This window comes from Microplitis demolitor, chromosome 5 (genome assembly GCF_026212275.2).
Source record: "Microplitis demolitor isolate Queensland-Clemson2020A chromosome 5, iyMicDemo2.1a, whole genome shotgun sequence".
NCBI lineage: Eukaryota > Metazoa > Arthropoda > Insecta > Hymenoptera > Braconidae > Microplitis > Microplitis demolitor.
In genome coordinates this window covers 18,620,178-18,641,502 of record NC_068549.1, presented here as the reverse complement: position 1 = coordinate 18,641,502, position 21,325 = coordinate 18,620,178, and the positions used below count along the sequence as shown (strand labels likewise).

Genomic DNA, 21,325 nt, shown 5'->3' with positions numbered 1-21,325 from the left:
AATTAATTATATGTATTTAAAAATAATATTAAGTGTTGGAACAGTAAATAAAATAAGTTATTTTTTGCATTTATTCATGGTGAAAATATTAATAATTATTAAATAATATTAATGTAAAACGAGTATGAATGTAGCAGACATCAGAGAAATTTAAAATTATAAATAAATAAGATAAATAATTAAAAAAATAATATTTACAAAAAAAAGCACTATTAATTTCAAAATTTTTTGAATTTGCACTTTTTTAAATTTTATATTATTAATTATTTACTCGATTGATTAATAATTTTAAATTTGTCTGATGTCTGCTATATCACACCCATAATGTAAAATGTATTTAAAATTTTAAAATGATTGAAAATTCAATGAAAATAAATATTTTGAACTAAAGAATAGAAACAAAATAAATCATTTGAGGTTATACTAGAAAAATAATTAAAAAAAAAAAAACTTAAAACAAAAATTTATTTTTTATGATTTAAATTAAAGTTTATCTATACTTAATCTATTTTTTATAACAATCATATATACTGCATTAAATATTAGGGCTCCAGTAATAATTAATATTGTACTTGATTTAGCCAGTCAATAAAACTCACCGTTAATGTCTATCGATAACATTAATATGATTGGCTGTTCCGGTACTGGGCGCGGGTTCATTTTGGTGTACCAATAGACGAACAGTAAAATTAATATAATAATACTATTTTTTTCATATTTTTAATATGTTTTCTTGAATTTTATGTCATTCAAGATTCATATACAAAAAAAAATTATTGAAAAGTAATTCTATGCATTTTCTATAAGGTTAAGACCATTGACTGATTTCTTAGCAAAACCATTAAGAGACATGAAAAAGTCATGAATCCGAGACTATTGCTCTAATTAACATTTTTTTTTTTTTCATATTTTAAATATTTTCTAAAATCTATTTTATATCTTATTTTTTAACTGAAAGATTAAGGTTTCAAATAAAGAAAGTTTCATTTAGTTTCATCGCGAACGAGTTGAAATATAATATAATGATTATCAAATCGTTCCGGTATTGGGTCTTGTTCCGGTATTGGGATATTTACCTTATACAATTATAGTATATTTAGCGCACAAGTGCGGTTGAGTAAAACGTATAGGCAACACTAAATATACTTGGCGCTTTCGACACAATTTACAGCGCTCGGAAATTAAACTTTCAAAGTAAGTGTTGCAAAAAAAATTTAATTTCGGTTTTACACACAATGTAATTAAATTCTAGTTTAAATTATCATATTTTTTTTTTTAATTACAGATCATATGTGTAAACAATAGAGACGTTGTTCCGCATCTGTAAGTGATAAGCTCGGTTGTCACTTATTAATATTTTAAGAATGTTAACTAAAAGGCGTAAAAATATTATCAATAATAAAAAAAGCAGATTTGCTTCGTTCAGATTCATAAAAATATATTTTATCATTCAAATAATGTTTTATATCATATAACTGAATAATAAAAATAATTAATGTGATTTATTTTTTACATAATAAAATATCGTGTTAATTTTTTTTATTACAAGAGACTGACATTCTTCCGTCTTCACTAAGTAAACAAATTTAATTCGCATATTTAAAATATATGACAACTGTGTCAATAATTTTCATTCAATTACCATCGTAAAACACAATTTTAATTTTTAAAAGGAAAAAAAAAAGTTTCGAATATTTTTACTTGATAATAAATTTTAATTATTTTACATTTAAAAATTTTAATTATTTATTAATTTTTATTTCAACCATATATTAATTAATAAATTTACACGTCTTAAATTATTATTAAAACTCGTTAATCACTTAGCTGTTGATCGGTAACTGGAATAATTATTGATGTAAGCATCGATTGAGCTGCGATGAAGAATAACTATGTAGGAAACTAAAAAAAAAATGAATAAAATAAAAGATAATCAGTTATGTCGGTAAGTTTGTTAGCTAGATAATTAGTTTAGTCATACATATACCGTATTTTTTTTTTTTTTTTTTTTAAATCAAACGTCACATGTAATATTAAATACGTTAAAGTAAGTATGAAATAAATACTGGTGGGGAGTTACCGATCGACTAGCGAATCACATCCGCGTATTACAATCGCAGGTGGTATACACAGACTAATTGCACTTTACCTGTTTGGAATTGCGTTAAGAAGTCTTATAACATATTGTTTTCTCTTAAAATCTTTTTTTACTGTGTTACCAACAATAATAATAACCAGAACAATAATAATAATAGTGACTATAAAAAGTTTAAATAAAAATTGTTTTTAATTATTATCGTTAATACAAACTTTAAAATAAATTAAGTTTAGTTAAATTAATATTACATTTTTTAATTTTTATTTAAACAATGAGACGTGGGTCAGTAAATACATGGGAGTCTTTCGGTAGACGTAATTGTGAGTATTTTACTTCGTAAACTAAAACTCTTAAATTATTATTAAACTGTGAAAATAAAAATTCGGTTGTAGTTTTTTTTTTTTAAATTCACTAAAAACTTTTAATGAGGATTGAAATTAAAACTTAAGACGAAGTAAAAAATGATAAAAAAATTGTGATGGCTAAATTCGAATTTATTAAAGTCGAGTGATCATGTATTGGTATTGATATATATTTATATATCGACTTAGAGTTTGTTCTTTCTTAATATTGAGTATGACGAAATTTATCGGGATTGTGGGTGACTAGGTACGGGACGACGATTATATACGACAATTATAATTGCAAGGGTTATAAACATACAAACAGCCTCGGATAACCCAGTTTGATATAACAACTGTGAACTCGATAGAACGTACGTTCGATTGTGTGATTGCATAGTTCTCTAGTTATCAAAGAAAAACAAAACTATTAATTATTAAGATTTTTATTTTATTTGCGCTTGTCTTTTTAATTGAATTTTTTTTATTATACAATTAATTCTCAATCATTTTTTTTTTTTTTTTTTTTTTTTTAATAATTATTATGTGTGATGGAAAATTGTTAATTAATTGGGAAAATGATGCCTTCTTTACCGTCGATGGATTATTATAAAATTTTTAGAAAATGTGAGACATTAAATTTTAAAACTTTCATTTCTTCATTGATTCATTTTTTATGCTTATTTTTTTTCAATAATTAAAAAAAATCAAATTGTGTTTACTTTGAATATTTTTAATGATTTATTTTAACTAATTAATTTTTGAAATTTTAATTGCGCTTAAAAATTTTTTTTTTAATTTTTAAAATTAAATTAAATATTTATATCTGGAACCGAATGGGGCAAGTTGATTATTCTGGATAGTGTGGCTAGAATTTTTAATGAAAAAACAATTAATTTTGTCAAAATATTTGTTACTACTTTATAGAAAAAATTTTTTGTTTGCTTTCAATTAACTTTTTTGTAAAACAATTAAAGTCTACTTTGATAATTCAATTAATAAATAAATGGAGATTCATATAAATCGACTGTTTTTGGATAATTATTACGCATAAATATTTAGTAGTTCATTTCCGCTAAAAGTAAGAGTATTATATTATTTTTAAAAATTATAACTTTAACAAAAAAAAAAAAAATGAAATCAAGATAAGAATCTAATTTAAAATACTTAAAAGACGAAAATTATAAATGTAATTAAGATTATATCATCCACACCAGGGCTTTTGCAATCTACTCACGGATAATGATCTGCAAAATGTATCCCGTTGTCTTCAGAATTGAAATTTTTTTTCTTCCGTGGTTTATTTTACCTCAGAGTTTCGTTTCATTTTGTTTAATTTTAATTTCTTAAATATTAAAGACTGGATTTTTTTTTAATATTTTATATCAGCTAAAAAAAATCTAAAAAACGGTTAACTCTTTGGGCCAACTTCAAAACTTCTTGCTAATTAGTTTTTCTCCGAGGATGTTTTTGGAACTAATCGACGGACTTTTACGTGCTTTGCGGAAATCGAAAGTACTTTTAAAAACTTAGCTTTGATAAAAATTTGAATCAAATCGACCAAGTGGTTTACGAGTTACGCAACCAGATCCTACACTGAAAATGAGATTTATTTGAGCCAAGATTTATTTGAATCACAGTAATCGTATATTTGGATGTGGCCAAGTAAATAAGTGATAAAAAGTGATTTATTTATGTTAAAGACATGATTAAATTTCCTTATTAAAATAAACGGTTTAAAACGATTAGAAAAAAAATGTTTTCAATACTTTTTAAAGCTTTTCAATACTTTGAATACTTTTGAATCGCTCTTCTTATGGGTATTTGACATTGCAAATTGTTTTGAATCATTTTTTTAAAATCAGGGTTGATGCAAATAAGTGTTAATTGATCCATGTTCTTCATATGGATGTTAAGTATCATCAAATTTATCGTTATTCGTTACAAATTTAATATCTTTACCATATATCATTTACTTACCACAAATTAATGATATATTTTAGTCAAATTATAAAATTATTTGAATCAATTGTCATATTTAGTTGTACCACCGAAAAAGAAAATATTTTGATCGTTGGTTCGTTCTAAAAATCGGTTCGTTCGCTTAAATATCGTACAAAATATAAGTTCAGACACACTCTCACACACATACGTGCGTCCACCTGAAAATAGTCAGGATAGTTTCCTATAAGACCTTAAATTATCGAGATCTGTTTAAAATTCGATTTTCAAAAATCGGACCGAAATTGACAACTTCCATTTTTTTGCAAATTTTCAATTTTTATAGCGGACACTTAAAAAAAATATTTTTCTAAGATGATACTTCATTTGGCCTCGGATTATCAACGATTTTTTTAACAACTTAAGTTAAATAAATTTTTAAATTCAGTTTTTCAAAAAGTAGATTATGATTATTTTGAAACTTAACCTTAATTTAAATAAATAATTAGAAATAATAAAATAAATATTTATTTTAACTGAAAGTAAATAACTATTAGCCTATTCATAAGTCTACTATTTGATAATAATTGATGTCCAATTAAACCACGTGGCCTATAATTACTTTATAGTCCGCATTTTTGTAATATTATCCAACACAAAGACAATGCAAATTCTCACGCAAGACTCGGTCACGGTTGCTATACTTTTAGTGTGACTTTAGACGTTGAGATATTTGATTGTAAAAAGTTATTAACTGACGGCCAGTCTATCCCGCGAATATATTTGGGTAAATTTTGATTAACATTTAAATTTAAAAAAAAAAACTATTTTTTATATAATAATCAGTTTCCACAAAAAAAGTTTGGTAATTAAAAAAAGATTTTTATGATTTTACTGTTATAATATTACTAATTATTTTAGCTGATAATATGGCACAATTTTCAAGTAATCGTCATGAATTTATGACAAGTGAGCCGGGAATGAATGGCATTGAGTATCAACGAGAAGGAGGATTTTTTTTGTCACACAGAAAACTTGCTATTGTTATCACATCTATCTTTCTTTTGCTCGTTGCTGTTGGATTTGTTGGAGCTTATGCAGGAGCATTTCCACGTAAAAAGGTGCTTTATTCTATTTAAAAAAAAAAAAAAAAGAATAATAATAATAATAAATTTATAAAGAAGAAAAATTGAAGATAACTATTCTTCATTAAAAAATAAATATTTTACTGTCATTAAAGTACACGGAAAAAAAATGATGCTCAAAATTTTAATAATTTGTAGTTTACTTTCGACTTAAAATTAGTATATTCGATCCTAATATCAAATCAGGATCATTATATATATTACAAAATGGCTATAATTTATATTAAAATTTGATACACATAGAAGAGCAAAATTTGTAATTTCATATATTTGAATTAATATGAAAAAGAATTGATAAATTGCTATCTACAGTTATACTATTCAAATAAACATAGAAAAATTTAAAAAATGAGGAACCGAAAAATTAGTAAACGCACATATTAATATATAAAGATCTAGTATATGAATTTCTCATTTTATTATTTACCACTTATTCGATACATGTATATAATAAATTAATTTATAATAACGAATAAATAACATTTTATATTAATTATTAGTCAATGGGATAGAATTTATAAAATAAGAGTTTAAAATTTTCGGTATTTTTATGAGCAAAAAATCAGTATCTAGTATACGAATTTTTCATTTTATTATTTATCACTTATTCGATTTATGTATATTGTAAATTAATTTATAATGATGAATAAATGATATTTTTAGCTAATAATTGATCAGTGATATCGAATTTATAAAATAAAAGTTTTTAACTTTTGCAATTTTCGGCTGGAAAAATCAGTAAGATAGCAATTTTTAATTTGACCAATTATTACTTTTTAATAGATTATGCCATAAATTAATTAACTTTCACTAATTAGTCACATATCATACCTAAAAGTAATAATATTTAGTTACTTTTTGAAATGATTGATAGTAGTTTTTAGGAATCTACAAAAATTAGTAAACTACTTTGCATTAAGCACATAATAATACTTATTATAGATAACAGATTCCACTTTTTGCTATTATTTATTAATTTTTAATATTCTGTTTTTTCCGTGTAAATAAATCATAATTATTTTTCTATTAATTAAAAAAAATTATTTAACGTGTATGCATTGATACAAATTTTTTGTACATTATCATTATTTATTTCTTTTCCAGATATTTGATACAACGGCTTTGATATCTGAAGACGAAGGTTCAGAGCCACCCGATGCTGAAAAGTATTCTCTCTCGACATCCGTATTTCCCTCGAGGTATCTCGTAAAATTGACGCCGATTGTTGAAGATAATGAAGTTTCCCGAGTTCAGGGCCAAGTCATTATAGAGTTTCGGTACAATGGAACTATGGATCTGAAGCACATTGTCTTGAATGCAAAACACATGAACATTACTAAGATAAGGATGTGGTCTCGCGATAAAAATAAAGAAAAAATTGAATCAGAACGAACAATAAATCAAAATGACGGTACAAACTCTACAAGTTCAACAGTTTCAACTACGGATATAAATCAAACAGCTGTAAACGCTACTAATACTACAGGTTCATCTTTTCTTATAACTTTAGGATATATAAACGCCTTGCCTACAAGTATTTGAATCACTGTAAACTCTCTTAAATTTGAAATAGTGAAAATAGTGACTATTCATTGCTTACTAGTGAAAAGTATGTCACTAATTCAAATAGTGGTACATATTTTTTACTGGTAATAAAATACTATTCCATGTCAAATCGTGATTGTCGCGTGATTTTCGAGAATTCGTTTTCAGACAGTTCGTAGACGGCAAAATTACTTTCATTATAAATGATACGGTATCGCAGTAAAGCCGGACTATTTTAGCCACCTGCAGAAATGGAAATAAACATATTGCAAAAATAACTATAGCCGAGGGTATTTAAAAAAAAAACAACTAATTTTGATTTTTTGTCGAAAACGGGTTCAAAAGTTTCATTTAGATATAAAAATACTCCTGTGAAAATTAGAACTCTTAATACTAACATTAAGGGGTTCCGTATTGTACTTTTCTATTTTCCATAAGAATAACATGGAAAAAATTTTTTTTGCGCCTTCTCATTTTCATAACTAGGTTATGATGCGCCGTAGAAAAAATTTGCCGACATAATTTTGTAGAGAATTGAATGCTCGAAAAAAAAGTCTCTTATCATTTTTTATAAATCCATCTGTTCAAAAGTTATTGGAGCTTGAAGTCAAATTCATAGTAAATTTCGAGATCTTTTTACTTTTCCAGCGAAACTATTGGACTTATCATAAAATCTCATAGAATCTTTTTTGTAGACAATTTTATTCCCTACAAATTATTTCCATAAAGTTTTTTCAAATTCCGCATAACTTTCTAGTTATTTTCATTTTAACGCCAAGCTCAAAAAAAGTAGTGTTTTGATCGATTTTAAGAGCTTGATATTAAAATGAAAATAACTAGAAAACAATGCGGAATTCGGAAAAATATTATTAGAATAACTTCTAGGGAATAAAATTGTCTACAAAAAAGATTCTATGACATTTTATGATAAGTCCGATAGTTTCGCTGGAAAAGTAAAAAAATTTCGAAATTTACTCTAACTTGATTTTGAGCTCCAATAACTTTTGAACAGATAGATTTATCAAAAAATAATAAAAAAGGTTTTTTGAAGAGCGTTAAATTCCCAACAAAAACGTATACTGGGCTTATTCGTACAATGAGCCATTGCCGAGGTAAAAAATTCCAAACTAAAAAATTTTTTTTCATGTTATTTAAATGGGAAATCAAAAATCACGAAGCGCCACCTCCTAATATTAATATCAAAAGCTCAAATTTTACCAGAATTTTTTTTTTATCATCTTTAACAATATTTGTTTTTAGTCTAAATTTATCTTTTAAGCAGGAAATTTCCAGTAGAATATTAAGTATCGATCTATTACAAGAAATTATTCTAATCCTCGAAAAAATCATTCAAATCAATAGACTTGTTTATTGGAAAATATCAGAAATTCAAAATGATTATTCTTTAAAGTTCATTTAACAAATCTTCTTAGAAACTTGATTTTTTGTTACATAAAATTCATGTTAAAATAAAGTCTTATGATTAGTTATTCACTAGTTTCAACGTATGAATACGAATTAAATTAATTTTTTTATTTTTTAATAAAAATAATCAGATCAGTTTGAGTCTTTATTAATGCAAGCGACTCTACATACGTGGAAATGATATGTTAATTTATTCTAAAATATTAATAATGATGAATTTTTTTATCTTCAGTAGATTCCATTCAAACGGCTGGGTTAATCCAACCTGATCAAAAACCCTCTTTGAACTCTGTACGAAATGTACGATCTCTTGATAATGAATCTAACTCTCAAAGTAATTTTTCGAGCATATCAAATAGCTCATTTACATCGGAAGCACCTGAAAGTTTATTTACTAATACAACTTCAAACCTAAACGCTTCAAACGATTCTAAGCTAGCTATTGAAGAGATCAATATCTCTAAAAGTGACGTTGATGAAGAGCACGGTATCCTCACCATTATTCCAACCTCGGCCATCAAGTCCGGAAACTATTCCCTGGAAATTATCTATGAAGCCCGCACTGACAATCGGACAGTACTTGTCGCTAATTTCAGTGATGAAAGTACTGATCGGTAATCATTTAATTTATTGATTTACTTAATCGATTTAATTTAAATAATTAATTATTGTTTTAATAATTATTTCATTGTTATGTTAAGATGGCTAATGGCTAGTAGACTAAAACCTATCAATGCTCGTCGACTTTTTCCACTCTTCGATGACGTAAGACTAAAAGCACGATTTACTCTCTCAATTGCTCATCCGATTGGAATGACGTTACTTTCTAATACTCCAGTTAAATTTAATGCCAGCATGTAAGAAAAAAAAATAATAAATTAAAAAAAAATTGGTGTGAAAAGCCATCGAAGGCAGGGTAAAATTTAGATTTTAAGATAATAGTGCGATTCAAAAAGTCTGAATAGTTTTCGTTGATTTTAATTTAAGGGAAAATTATACGTATATTTATTTGTTTTGTTTTTTTAATTATGGATAAATTTAAGATTAATGGTGATCAAATTTATTTTAAACTTTACAAATAGCATTTAAGTCGGAATGACTGCTTTACGTCTTTTTCAAGGCGTCCTCAAGAAGTCTTATAATGACTTCTTAAAGTTGTCATTTTGAAGGAATTCTTAATTAGGTTTCATACTTAATGAACTTTGAAAAGTTGAACTTTGGCAATTTAAATTTTTGTAAATTTGAACTTTAGCGATTTGAAATTACCTTTTTTCTCAGGTTTTGTATGCGTGGAAATATAAATTATGTAAACCTATACGCTTGAAATAGTATGGTGCCTTTTTTTCAGGGATTCTGTGTACGTGGACGTATAAATTATGTAAGGAAAAAAGGTAAGTTTAAATCGTCAAAGTTCAAAATGGTAAAGTTCAATTTTCAAAGTTCATTAGGTCGATTACCCTTAATAAAGAGTACTTGAAGACTCCATAAATAAGACGTCAATTTTATTCTTTTTTTAACTTCTTTATGAAGTCAAAACTAGGAGCTCTTTAAAGACGTCATGGTAAATTCATACTGAAGTCTTATTTGCGAAGTCAGAAAAAAGAACTCTTTTTAAAGACATCTTACTGGGTTCGCTAGGTGGCGCATTCGACATCTTGAGAATTTTTTAAAGACTTCTTTAAGATGTTGATAAGACATCCAAATCATAAATAGGAACTCATTCAGAACTCATCAAAACGTGTAAAACGATCAATTGACACTTTTTTATATGTTATTTTTAACATACGTCGTTTGTGTAGAAAAAGTTACACTCGTGTATGTTAAAAGTAACGCATATATGTTAAAATATCATATAAAAAAGTGTCAATCGATCGTTTTACACACGGCAAGTGTCAAAATTGACGAATTCTTTTTTACTGTAGTAAAAATTAATGTGTCAACATAGGAATTTTTTCTATGTCAAACATATATTCAGTAAATTACATTTTTTTATCAACTATTAATTTCATGTCGCTAACTTTCAGGTTTTAAATCTTTATCTTAAAAAAATTATATTTCTACAAGTCACATTACTTCTACGAAGCAAATGTACAATTATCAATTTAATGCTTTTTTTTTTTATAGAAAGTAAGCTAATATATATGTGAGAAAATAAGTGAATTATCTCTTTTAAAATTTTATATACATAGGATGTATTGCTACGTTAACATAGTAAATTTTCCTGTTTTTTTTTCGCCGTATATAAATCAGTACAGTTTTCAAGTATTCAAAATATTGTTACTAATAAAAATATACCCTATGATTAGTAATTAATAATAGTTCGATTTAAGTATAAAGTTGAATAAAATGGGAAAATTTATGAAGAAATTTTATCACAATTTTGAAAAAATTCGAAATTCGCTTTTGATACTAAGAATTTTTGTTCTCTATTTTACCTCACCTTCATTTATACACACATGTATATAAGTATATTTTAATGAGAACTTTATTTTTAGACCAGATAATTGGGTCATTGATACATTTGAAGAGACTCCACTTCTTTCTCCTCATAGTGTGGCATTAATTCAAGGTCATTTATTATCAGCCGGAAATGTTAATGTTGGTGAACCACCAATTCCGGTAAACTTTTGGAGTGAACAAGGAATGATTTTAAAACCAACTTATTTACAAAAGATGATTAGTCATGTAATGAAAAGCTTTGAAGAATTATTTTCCATGAAATTTCCTATGGCGAAATTAGATATTGTTAGTGTTCCATTTGCTGACAATTCTGGAAGTCCTGGATTAATTTCTATCACGTAAAAAAAAATTATTTAAATGTTTTGCATGTTTAAAAATTTGAATTGACAGTAAAATATTTAATTAATAATTATAGGCAAAATCTCTTTAATGTAAGTGATACATCGCCTGGAGTAACAAGATATGAGACTTTAAAAACGTTGATTCGATTGATTGGTCGACAATGGCTTGGGGGATTAGTAAATTCTCAAAACTGGACTGACGTTTGGATTTTGGAAAGTTCGTTAATTGATCTTCAACATTATTTGGTTACTAAGGTAATTTATATATTTTTTATCATTTATATATTTTCTTGTATTCTATAAAATTATAAGCATTTTATTCAAATAAAAATTCTACGCTGAGAAAAAAGTAAATTTTTGAAACTACGAAAACTTGGTAAAATAGCGTCTCAACTATTGGTTAAAGTTTTAGTAAATAAAATTTTATAGTAAACTGTACTATAAAAACATGATGGTTCCATGACAACTGATCCCTGACAAGTGATCACACATTGATCTCACAGACTAGATCCAACTGACAACTGATCTTCTAATTCATAAAATTTTCATATCTCTTATTATCATCATCTTCTAAATCTTTATGTTCAGCATTTTCTACTGTATGTCGATGGGATCAATTTGTAGGAGTTACTTGTCGGGGTATAAAATTGTTGGGATCAGTTGACGGCACAGCGGAAAACGGAATAAAAATTTTTCAAGAAATTTTCCATAAAATTTATTCATTTTTTACTAATTGGTATAAAAAGTTATAAAAGTTGATATAAAAATATGAAAAAATCACATTAAGTCTCAAGAATGATCAAAATTTTCAATGTTCTGAGTCTTATTAGTACAAGTTTGAAAAAGTTAAATTTTCAATTTTTTTGGAATTTAAAAAAAATTATATTTTGAGTTGGAGAAATGATCAAAATTTACAATCTTCCAGTAGATCTCATTAATTTGAAAGTTCCAAAAACTTCCAAATTTTCGATTATTCTTAACTTTTTCAAGAATTTTTGTCAGTATGCAAGTATGAAAAAATCGAATTTTTTCGACTCTTCATATCAATGAGTTATTGAAAAATTGTAAATTGATGATAGCATAAATAAAAAGTAGAAAGAATGCTCATTCCGATGATGTATATAAAGTCATAAATTAATTAATTTTTGTTTACTTAATTAACGTTCAAAGTTTATAAAAATCGAACTTTTTCAATTTTCAAAAATTATTAACTCAAAAACTATTGACTTCAGCGAAATTTCATAAAAATAACTTTCGTTTTTAAATTGGTCCAAATGTCTAAATAAAAAATATTAGATCCACAAAAAATATTTTTTAAGCAATTGTCTTTGAACATTTGAATCCCTGGGTTAAAAAAAAAAAAAAATGATGTAATATTTGAGTTTTACGGGTGAATAATACGGAAAGGTAATACAGCGTCCAAACTAATTTTTTTTTTCAGTGTAGTTAAAAATATGTCTCCCTTATTTGAAGCATTGAAAACAAAATAAATAAAATTAAATATGATAATTTTTTAGATAGACCCAGCTTTTAATCACACGACATTTTTATTAGACGTCCAATTACAAGCTTTTGAAGCAGACGGTTACAGTGTATCACAGTCATTAAAATCCAGAGTAAATCCAGCTTATTTAGAAGCTTTTCATCCAGAACAATTATACTATCGAGGTAAAAATAAAATAATAATAATTTTTATTATAATTATAAATTAAAATATTTAAATAACTAAAAATATCCTAGCCGTATTTTAACTGCTTACTCGTAGGTGCATGTCTCTTACATATGTTGCATGGCGTGTTGAGGCAAAATGACTCTAGGACTGGCTACAGGAAGTTCGTTTCACGGTGGTGGGTACTCTTAAAAAAAGAAAATTAAAATAATAATGAATGAAGAAAAAAAATCAAAATAAAATGAGATATTATTATACATCCTGTTTATATAGTCAATTTAAATTCCGCTGATAACTTATTTCCTCTTGTTATTTCAAGGACAGTAATTTAAAATAAAATATGTGTCAATGTTATTAGGTCCAATGGAAATGCTGACGTGAGTTCATTCCTCGAAGCAATGACAAATGAATCTAGTGATTATCCACAACAAGTCAATCTTATCGATTTCATGGAATCATGGATAAATAGTCATGGATATCCAGTAGTATCAATTAAACGTGATTATAAAACAGCGACTGCTAAACTTACTCAAGTATAAAATAAATTACAAATAATAGAAATTTTTATAAATTAAGGGGGACCATTTGTGTGAAATTTTGAAAAAATCAATTTTTTTTTTGCATATTTCGCTAGTCTATACCTTCAAAAATAACATGGGGGTAGGGAGAGGGGGGGGGGATGGGCCCCTAAGAAATGAGAGCTTATATGTAATGTAAATGTCAGCCCATTTTGCGCCACTCTCCTCTAATAGGAGAAGGGGGGGGGGCACTTAAAATTTTGAGTGCCTCCAATGATTTGGGGGCGAAATGGGTCCCTTGAATTTTGGGGCCAATTTTGCCCCCCCCCCTTCCCCTACTATAATTTCAAATGCGTATCTCGAATTACTTTTTTGAGTTACAGCCATCTGAAGATCAGCCGCTTATCGATTCTCGAAAATACATTTTTCAAAATTGCTGCAGTTATAACTCGATCAAATCATTCGATCGATTTGATTCGAATTGCAACTTCTTCTATACATGTTTCTACGTACTATGAACCTCCAATTTTCTGATCGAATAAAAAATGTAATTTTAACAGGCCAAAAATCATCAAATTTTCGCGCAAAATTTGAATTTTTTTTCAAAAACACCATTTTGTTAAATTTCAATTTTTTTCTTCATCCGAGGGTCATGGTCCAGAAAATACCTTCTAGTTTAATAAACTTTTTGGTTTTTTTGAATTTATGCACTGTGAAGGTCGCTTTAACTGCAACAGTAGGGACTTTTTTTTTGAGCGGGAGATTGTGAATAACTCGCTGAATTTTGAATTTTTTGGTCCAAAAATTTTATCTAGTATTCATTATATATCCACAAAAATATCCTTAAAACATTAAAATATTCCATGTAGTAGTTTTCGATTAAAAAATTCCCAAAAATCATCTTTTTTTTAGGCGATTACAGTAGTGGCGCCCCTTAAAAAAAAATAATACAATACGATAGATAAAAAAAAACAATTTTTTTTAGAGTCGCTTTAGATTCGATAATCGTACATTAGATGATCAAAAACCTTGGCATATACCACTGACATGGATAACAATTGATAAAAATTGGACGTCTCCATCATTCACTTGGATGAAGCCCGATGAAAAAGAAACGACATTGAATAATGTAGGAGTAGAAGGAGATGAAGAATCGTGGGTAATTTTTAATGTTAATTCTTTAGGTAATCTTATCCTCCATACATATATGTATATTTATATTATAAAAACTAAAAAGTTTATAAAATAATAATAGTACGATTTATAAAATTTCAGGATACTTCAGAGTAAACTACGATAATAAGAATTGGGAATTGATAGCAAATGCTTTAGAAAATAATCCCTCGATATTTCCTTCCTCGGTAAAAGCTTCTCTGGTCGACGATGTTTTAAGTTTAGCTTTTGTGGGATCTACGTCTTATTCTACTGCTTTTAACCTTATCAATTATTTGAAGAATGAAAGCCAACCGGAGCCTTGGACCGCACTCATGCGTCACGCGATTAAACTAGATCTTGTTTTATATGATACTCCAGTTTATCCTCACTATCAAGTAAGACTACATCAGTTTTATGTTTTTTTCCTTTTTCATTTATTCATTAAAAAACATCATAATCAATGTAACGACAAAAAATATATTAGCTCATATAACAAAGTATTTATCAACTTAATTGCTCATTTAACTGTTGAATTAATAAGGGTGCTACTGGAAGGTGAACTCTGCCTTCCAAAACCGCAGGTATTAATTTTTGTAAATATCAGGGTCGTTGAATTTTATAAGAGTGAGATGATGAAGAGTTAAATTATTATACACAATTTATTAAAATATCAATTCAATTTTATTTATTGCACACGACTAAATTACTTTTTTAATACATGTGTCCCGTGGACTTTATTACCTTACAAAATAAGAGTTATCTAGACATTATCTTCTTACCAACTAACTGTCTCCTGGACTATGATTACAATAAATCCCTGAGACTTTGTTCGCACACACACATATATAATTTATATAAGCTTAAATTTCCTTGCCATACACACAATATTTTTATAAAATGGGAAGTCGTTGTGTATTTGCTCTGACTGAAGCCATGGTAGGGAAAATTAAATTGACTGAAGCGTTCGCAGTAGTTACTTTCGGAGTTACGGCAGGCTATTACAGTCGAGTCGCGTTATAAGTCCTCTTAGTGTCTCTCTCATATTAACGCGAGTCTGGTTAAAGAAAAAGAAAACAAGCCGGACTTATAATGCGACTCGACTGTATTTCTAAAATTGTAAGCAAGCACACGTGACAGTATTTATTTTTTTATTATTTAATTATTTATTTTTTATTTTAATTTTTTCCTTAGTATCATTTTTTGACATTGATATGAATATCAAACAACTTAACCTAAATATTTCCTGCATTTTTTTTAATTTTTTATCATTATACTTACTCGGTGATTCGATTAACTAAAAATCAAAACTGCAATTATAGTAAAACTGTCACATATTTTTTATAACTTTTTTTTTTACTACTATTTTTAATTGGGTTAGCGAGAGTTTGCGTTTCGGATATTTTCGGTTTTTACCCCCACCATCTAAATTTAATACCTAAGACATTGCGCCTTGATGGTGGAGGTAAAAAACCGAAGCGCAAAGTCTCGCTAATCAAACTATATAATATTTATTTATTTTTATGTTTCTTGCTATTGACATACGTATAAAAACATACTCTGACAGCCTCCCGTAGTTCATATTTTGTCTGGCGCTGCAGTCACACTCATAGCAAATAGCCGTTTTGCATTCTGTCTTCTGCTCTCTAGGGTTAGATTCACGGGCAGATGTACGTCCGTCTAACTTGTCAGTTAGACGGACTCTCCTCTCTTCAGCCACTGTCTTACGCTTATCGATCCTTAACTCGAGCATTTTCGGCAATTATCGGAAAATTGCCTTCCCCCTTAATTAAAATTGGGACTAAGTCAGCTTCTTCAATTAGCGCGTCCGGCGACGAGTAGAAAAACTGATTCTGGTACTCATTAGGGGTTACGGCTCAGGTAACTGACCAGCCAAGGAAAATCACGATTTTTTAAAACACGGAAAGAAAATTATAGGGGTGGTTCCCATTATTTTGTGAAATTCTTTCCCATACCAGTATAAGAATTACGACCATAAATTATGGGCACAGTTTCTATAATTATAAGAATGTTTCCCATAATTATAGAAACTATTCTTATAATTATGGGAATACTACCCATACCATTATAGGATTGGTCCCTATAATTATAGGAATGGTTCCCATAATGCAATTGAAATATTTCCTATATCATTATGGTAATTATCCCCATAATATTATGGGAATCGTTCTTATATCATTATGGGAATCATTCCTATAATATTATGGGAATCGTTCCCATAATATATAGGAACTATTCCTATGACATTATAGGAATGTTTCCCATAATATTATAGGAATGGTTCCCATAATGCAATTGGAATATATCCTATATCATTATGGTTATCATTCCCATAATATTATGAGAATTGTTCCTATACCATTATGGGAATTATTCCTATCATATTATGGGAATTGTTTCCATATTGGTATAGGAGCTAATCTCATACGACTATAGGGATAATTCCCATAATATATAGGAACAATCCCTATAATAGTATGGCTACAGTTCCTATACCATTATGGCAACTATTCCCATAATGCATAGGAACATTTCCCATAATTTTCTTTCCGTGTATATACACATAAAAAATAGTTGTGCAAAATAATCATGAAAAAATTTTTATGGCCTATTGAGGCATTCCCCTACCAAAAAAATCCATGTGGGAATCCAGCTTCGATTCCCATGTGGATTCTCTCATGGCGTTTTTGGATGAATTCCCATATGATTTCCTATTGAAATCCAGCATCCATGGAAAAATTTGAACACAAGTGGTTTTTGTGTGCGTACGACAGACGTATATTGCATAGGAACAAGACGTGTTTCAATTTTTCCATATAAATTAATTTGCAATATCACATAAAAGCTTATAAATTAACTTTTAGAAATTCATGAGGAAATTAACTTCAAATTTATTTGATGGAGTGGGCTCACAAGTTACTAAGGGAAGTAGAATGACTATGATTGCACATCAATTAGGTTCAACATTTGAGAATCCTGCTCATGTTGAATGGGCAAAGAATAGTTATCAGCATTTTAAGGATTCAAATTCTTTAGAATTAAAATATGAGTAAGATTTTAGTAATTACTTATTACTTATACTAAAGAGTTACAATAGATGAGGACAAATATTAATTTTGTTATTAAAACTTTCAGAGTGCCTTCATATCTGCGTGAGACACTTCTCTGTACTTTTGCTAAGCTTGAAGATCAGCTTGGTTGGGAATGGTGGCGTGAGAAATTAGGAAACATCACAAAACGTGATACTGACAGAAATTCATTCTTGTCGTCTTTGGCTTGCTTCCAAGTACCTTGGATCTTACAAGCGTAAGTTAAAAGTTTGTTTCTGTTTTAAGTTAAACAAGTTCATTAATTCGCTGTTACATAATCAGCTTACAAGAGTGGCTACAACCAAAATAGCCTAAAATTATAACTGTAGTATACTTGTCTGGAGATCCATTGTAATTATATTCATATTTAAATATAAAATAATGCATAATTTTTTTTAGAGTTTTAAATGAAATTGTTAGAGGAGACTTAATCGATGCACAGGATGCTATAATTGTTCTTCGAGCATTTGATGATCACCCAGTATCTGCTCAAGTGGCATTTAATTTTGTACAAAAAAATTGGGCTGAAATATTGAAAAAATTCCGAAGATCGTACCCGGTACTCAGAGCATTTGTTAGTTCAGTAGGTAGTGGGTTTACCAACAATAAGGATCTTATTGATGTGAGTTTGAAAGCTAGATTTTTATTAATCACTACATGGAGAGAAATTTATGGTAACAATTACGATATATTATGGAAATGGTTCCCATAATGCATGTTAACTGGTTTTTTTTAAATGTTAATTATAGAAACAGCACCCATATATATTATAGTTATCATTACTATAATATAGTAATCGTTACCATAATATATGTATAGATTAGGCTGGCCCAAAAAAACCGGCTATTTTTTTTTTCGATTTCGCATGAAAATTTTTTGGTTTATGATGTTTTAAGAAGTCTCTCCAAAAATCAGCTCGATAAAAAATTTTCAAGAGGTCGCTTACGAATTTTGAAAATATCAAAAATGATCGAAATTTGAATTTTTTATTTCGAATGTTTTTCTTTCTCGTGGCAGCAATAGTTTATATTTGTGAAATCATGACAACGCTGAAAATTTAAGTCTAAAATTTAAATATTTGAACCTCGCTCAAGAATTTTGAATATTTCCGAGTGCTGTCTTTTGAACGTTTTCGAGCGACCTTTGAATATTAATAATAAAGCTTCTTGATTTTTTTTACCATCAGTTTGCATGACCATGAATGAAAATATAACCCGAGAAATAGAAATAATAAGTTTTTTACATACTTTTTTATTTTTTAATTCAATTTTTAGGTTTTTTCGCTTATTCAAAACTTACCAAATTTTATTGTTTAAGACTGTCCCGTATATTTTTGGTTATGCAAAAGTTATATTTTAGTGAAATGACAATAATTGGGTAATAAAAAAAAACAAAAACTAATTCAAAGTATTAGTCACATATTATCAGTTAATATTCACAATTCTTGAGCGCCGTTTAAATATTTAAATTTTGGGTTGAAATTTTCAGGATAGACATGACTTTATAAATATAAACTGTTGCTGCCACGACAAAGAAAAAATTAAGAAGTAAAAAATTTGAATTTCAATCATTTTTAATATTTTCAAAATTCATGAGCGATCTCTTGAAAAATTTTTTATCGAGCTGATTTTTGGAGAGGCTTCCTAAAACATCGTAAGCCAACAAATTTTCATAAAAGACTCGAAAAAAAAAAAATAGTCGGTTTTTTTGCGCCACCGTAGTATATATATTATTAAATATTTACATTTTTTACAGTTTCAAAATTTCCGAGATAATAATTACGAAAGTCTTAAACCCGTTGGCTATATCACTGCGTTCGTAGAAGCCAAAGGTACATCATGGATATCATTTTTAAATCATTCACTTTCTGATTTTGAAAATACTATCAGTAGGTTAAAAGATTGATCATAAGAAAAATTTTATAAAAAAGATACTTTTCAAAGTAATTATAACGTACTTAGTCGGTACTTACTCGATTCAATGAACAATGAAAATTAACAAGTAATAAAGATTTGAATTCTTATTGATTTAAATTTTGAAATAAATAGAGCAAGTAAAATTAGTCGTAACAATAGATTCAATTTTAATGAGATTTTTCAATTTAAGATTTGAATTTTCATGAATTTTATCTTTAAGAATTGTCGCACAAATTCGTATTTTGAATATTCTCTTTAAATTAATTTTTACGCTCGTGGAAATAATAAAAAAAAAAAAAAAAATGTAAAGTTTGAGGAAAATTTATAAAAATTGAAGATATTTCAAATTTTTTGAATTTATGTAGATACTTTAAATTATAAGGTATGATAAAAGCCTCAATTATTGGCGTTACACTAAGTACATTAGAGATTATAGTTTATTTATTATATTTAATATTAATAATAGGTACAATTTTTGAACGCTTTGTCTCATTTGATGCTTCTACTGATTAAATTGATCGTTTTTACTGATAATAAATAAAGTTTTTAAATAAGTATATAAAGCATTTTCAATATCATCACTTGAATGGGTAAAGGTCTAAAAGTGGGACATTATCTATTTTAACTCGAATAAGATGATTCCCATCAATCCCCCGTTAAGGTATGAATGAAGAAAATATTTTAGGTAGACATTTTGTTACTGACTTTGAGCGTGTTCAGAAACACACTCTGGAAGAAAAATATTCAACTCCTGCGTTTAGAAATATCCTCTGGTCGAACCAGAGGTCCCATTTAACATTACAAAGGTACTAATCACACTTGGATAGGTAATTTTTCACCTCCAGAGTATATTTCTGAAGACGCCCTTTGATTAAGTGGGATTTTAGTTTTGTAGGGGTCGCTTATGGCAGAGCTGTATTGCCGAGCTTGGGAATTTATGACTTCGCTATGTTATTATAAATTAAAATAATGAATTTGTATAACCATTAGAAGAATTTAGCAAACAAAGAAATTCAAACACTACTTTGACTCACTAGTTTCGGTCGAACCTGCTTAAAGCGAAGTAAAATTTTGGCTTGAGAGCCTGGGGGTATAGCGTTCAACACACTAAGAGAAAAAAATAGTTCTAATATCATATTAGTTAACAGTAACAGAAAAGTATAATTAAGGTGACTATTTAGTAAATTTTACTATTTCTTATTCAGCATGTCCAGAAAAAAATTGTTACGACAATCAAACTTCTATAGTTAGCAAGTTCACTTCGATAAAATTATCATCACAATATAAATATAGTAACCACTATTAACAATTTATGGTTTACAACATTTTTTATTGTATTACATTTTTTTTTACATGCTTTGTTATCAGGGTTGCAACAGAAATCTTTTCTCCATTGAATTATATTTTTAATGATAGATGATATCGACTTTTTTTTATTCATCAGGTTCAATATTACATATTTAACAAATTTTAAGATATACATATTAATTGCAGAGTCTAACGATAATTATAGTAATAATAATAGTAATAATAATATACTCATTGTTCAAAATAAACAATAATTATTTAATTTTTCTGTTTTAAACAATAAAATATCTCTGTTGGTAATTGATACTGTTATAATCATATTAAATATTAATAATGAATTATTTGTAATAGGTAAC

At 27.6% G+C, this 21,325-nt stretch overlaps 1 protein-coding gene across 5 annotated transcripts; it reads left to right on the top strand.

Moving 5' to 3' along the window:
- Positions 1 to 2,067: 2,067 nt before the first annotated feature.
- On the top strand, positions 2,068 to 19,946 carry LOC103569094 (aminopeptidase Ey). 5 transcript variants are annotated; one of them, XM_053738987.1, is made up of 16 exons: positions 2,068 to 2,418; positions 5,302 to 5,501; positions 6,630 to 7,011; positions 8,731 to 9,109; positions 9,197 to 9,352; positions 10,991 to 11,293; positions 11,371 to 11,551; positions 12,814 to 12,964; positions 13,062 to 13,143; positions 13,324 to 13,498; positions 14,469 to 14,667; positions 14,759 to 15,033; positions 17,521 to 17,705; positions 17,792 to 17,962; positions 18,145 to 18,367; positions 19,501 to 19,946. In XM_053738987.1, the coding sequence occupies exons 1-16, from the start codon at positions 2,370 to 2,372 to the stop codon at positions 19,648 to 19,650; spliced, it is 3,261 nt and encodes a 1,086-aa protein (XP_053594962.1). In that variant the 5' UTR covers positions 2,068 to 2,369; the 3' UTR covers positions 19,651 to 19,946. The 5 variants fall into 5 exon arrangements, with proteins under 5 accessions (XP_053594962.1, XP_014296930.1, XP_014296933.1 ...); XM_014441444.2 differs by having other exon boundaries at positions 8,728 to 9,109; XM_014441447.2 differs by lacking the exon at positions 2,068 to 2,418 and adding an exon at positions 2,668 to 2,813 and having other exon boundaries at positions 8,728 to 9,109.
- The last annotated feature ends 1,379 nt before the right edge of the window (positions 19,947 to 21,325 follow it).

Coding starts and splice junctions, on each gene's coding strand:
- LOC103569094 (XM_014441444.2), top strand. CDS start 2,370: ATGAGACGTGGGTCAGTAAATACATGGGAGTCTTTCGGTAGACGTAAT. Junction 9,353..10,990: donor GTTAAATTTAATGCCAGCAT/GTAAGAAAAAAA, acceptor CTTTATTTTTAG/ACCAGATAATTGGGTCATTG. Junction 11,552..12,813: donor AACATTATTTGGTTACTAAG/GTAATTTATATA, acceptor ATAATTTTTTAG/ATAGACCCAGCTTTTAATCA.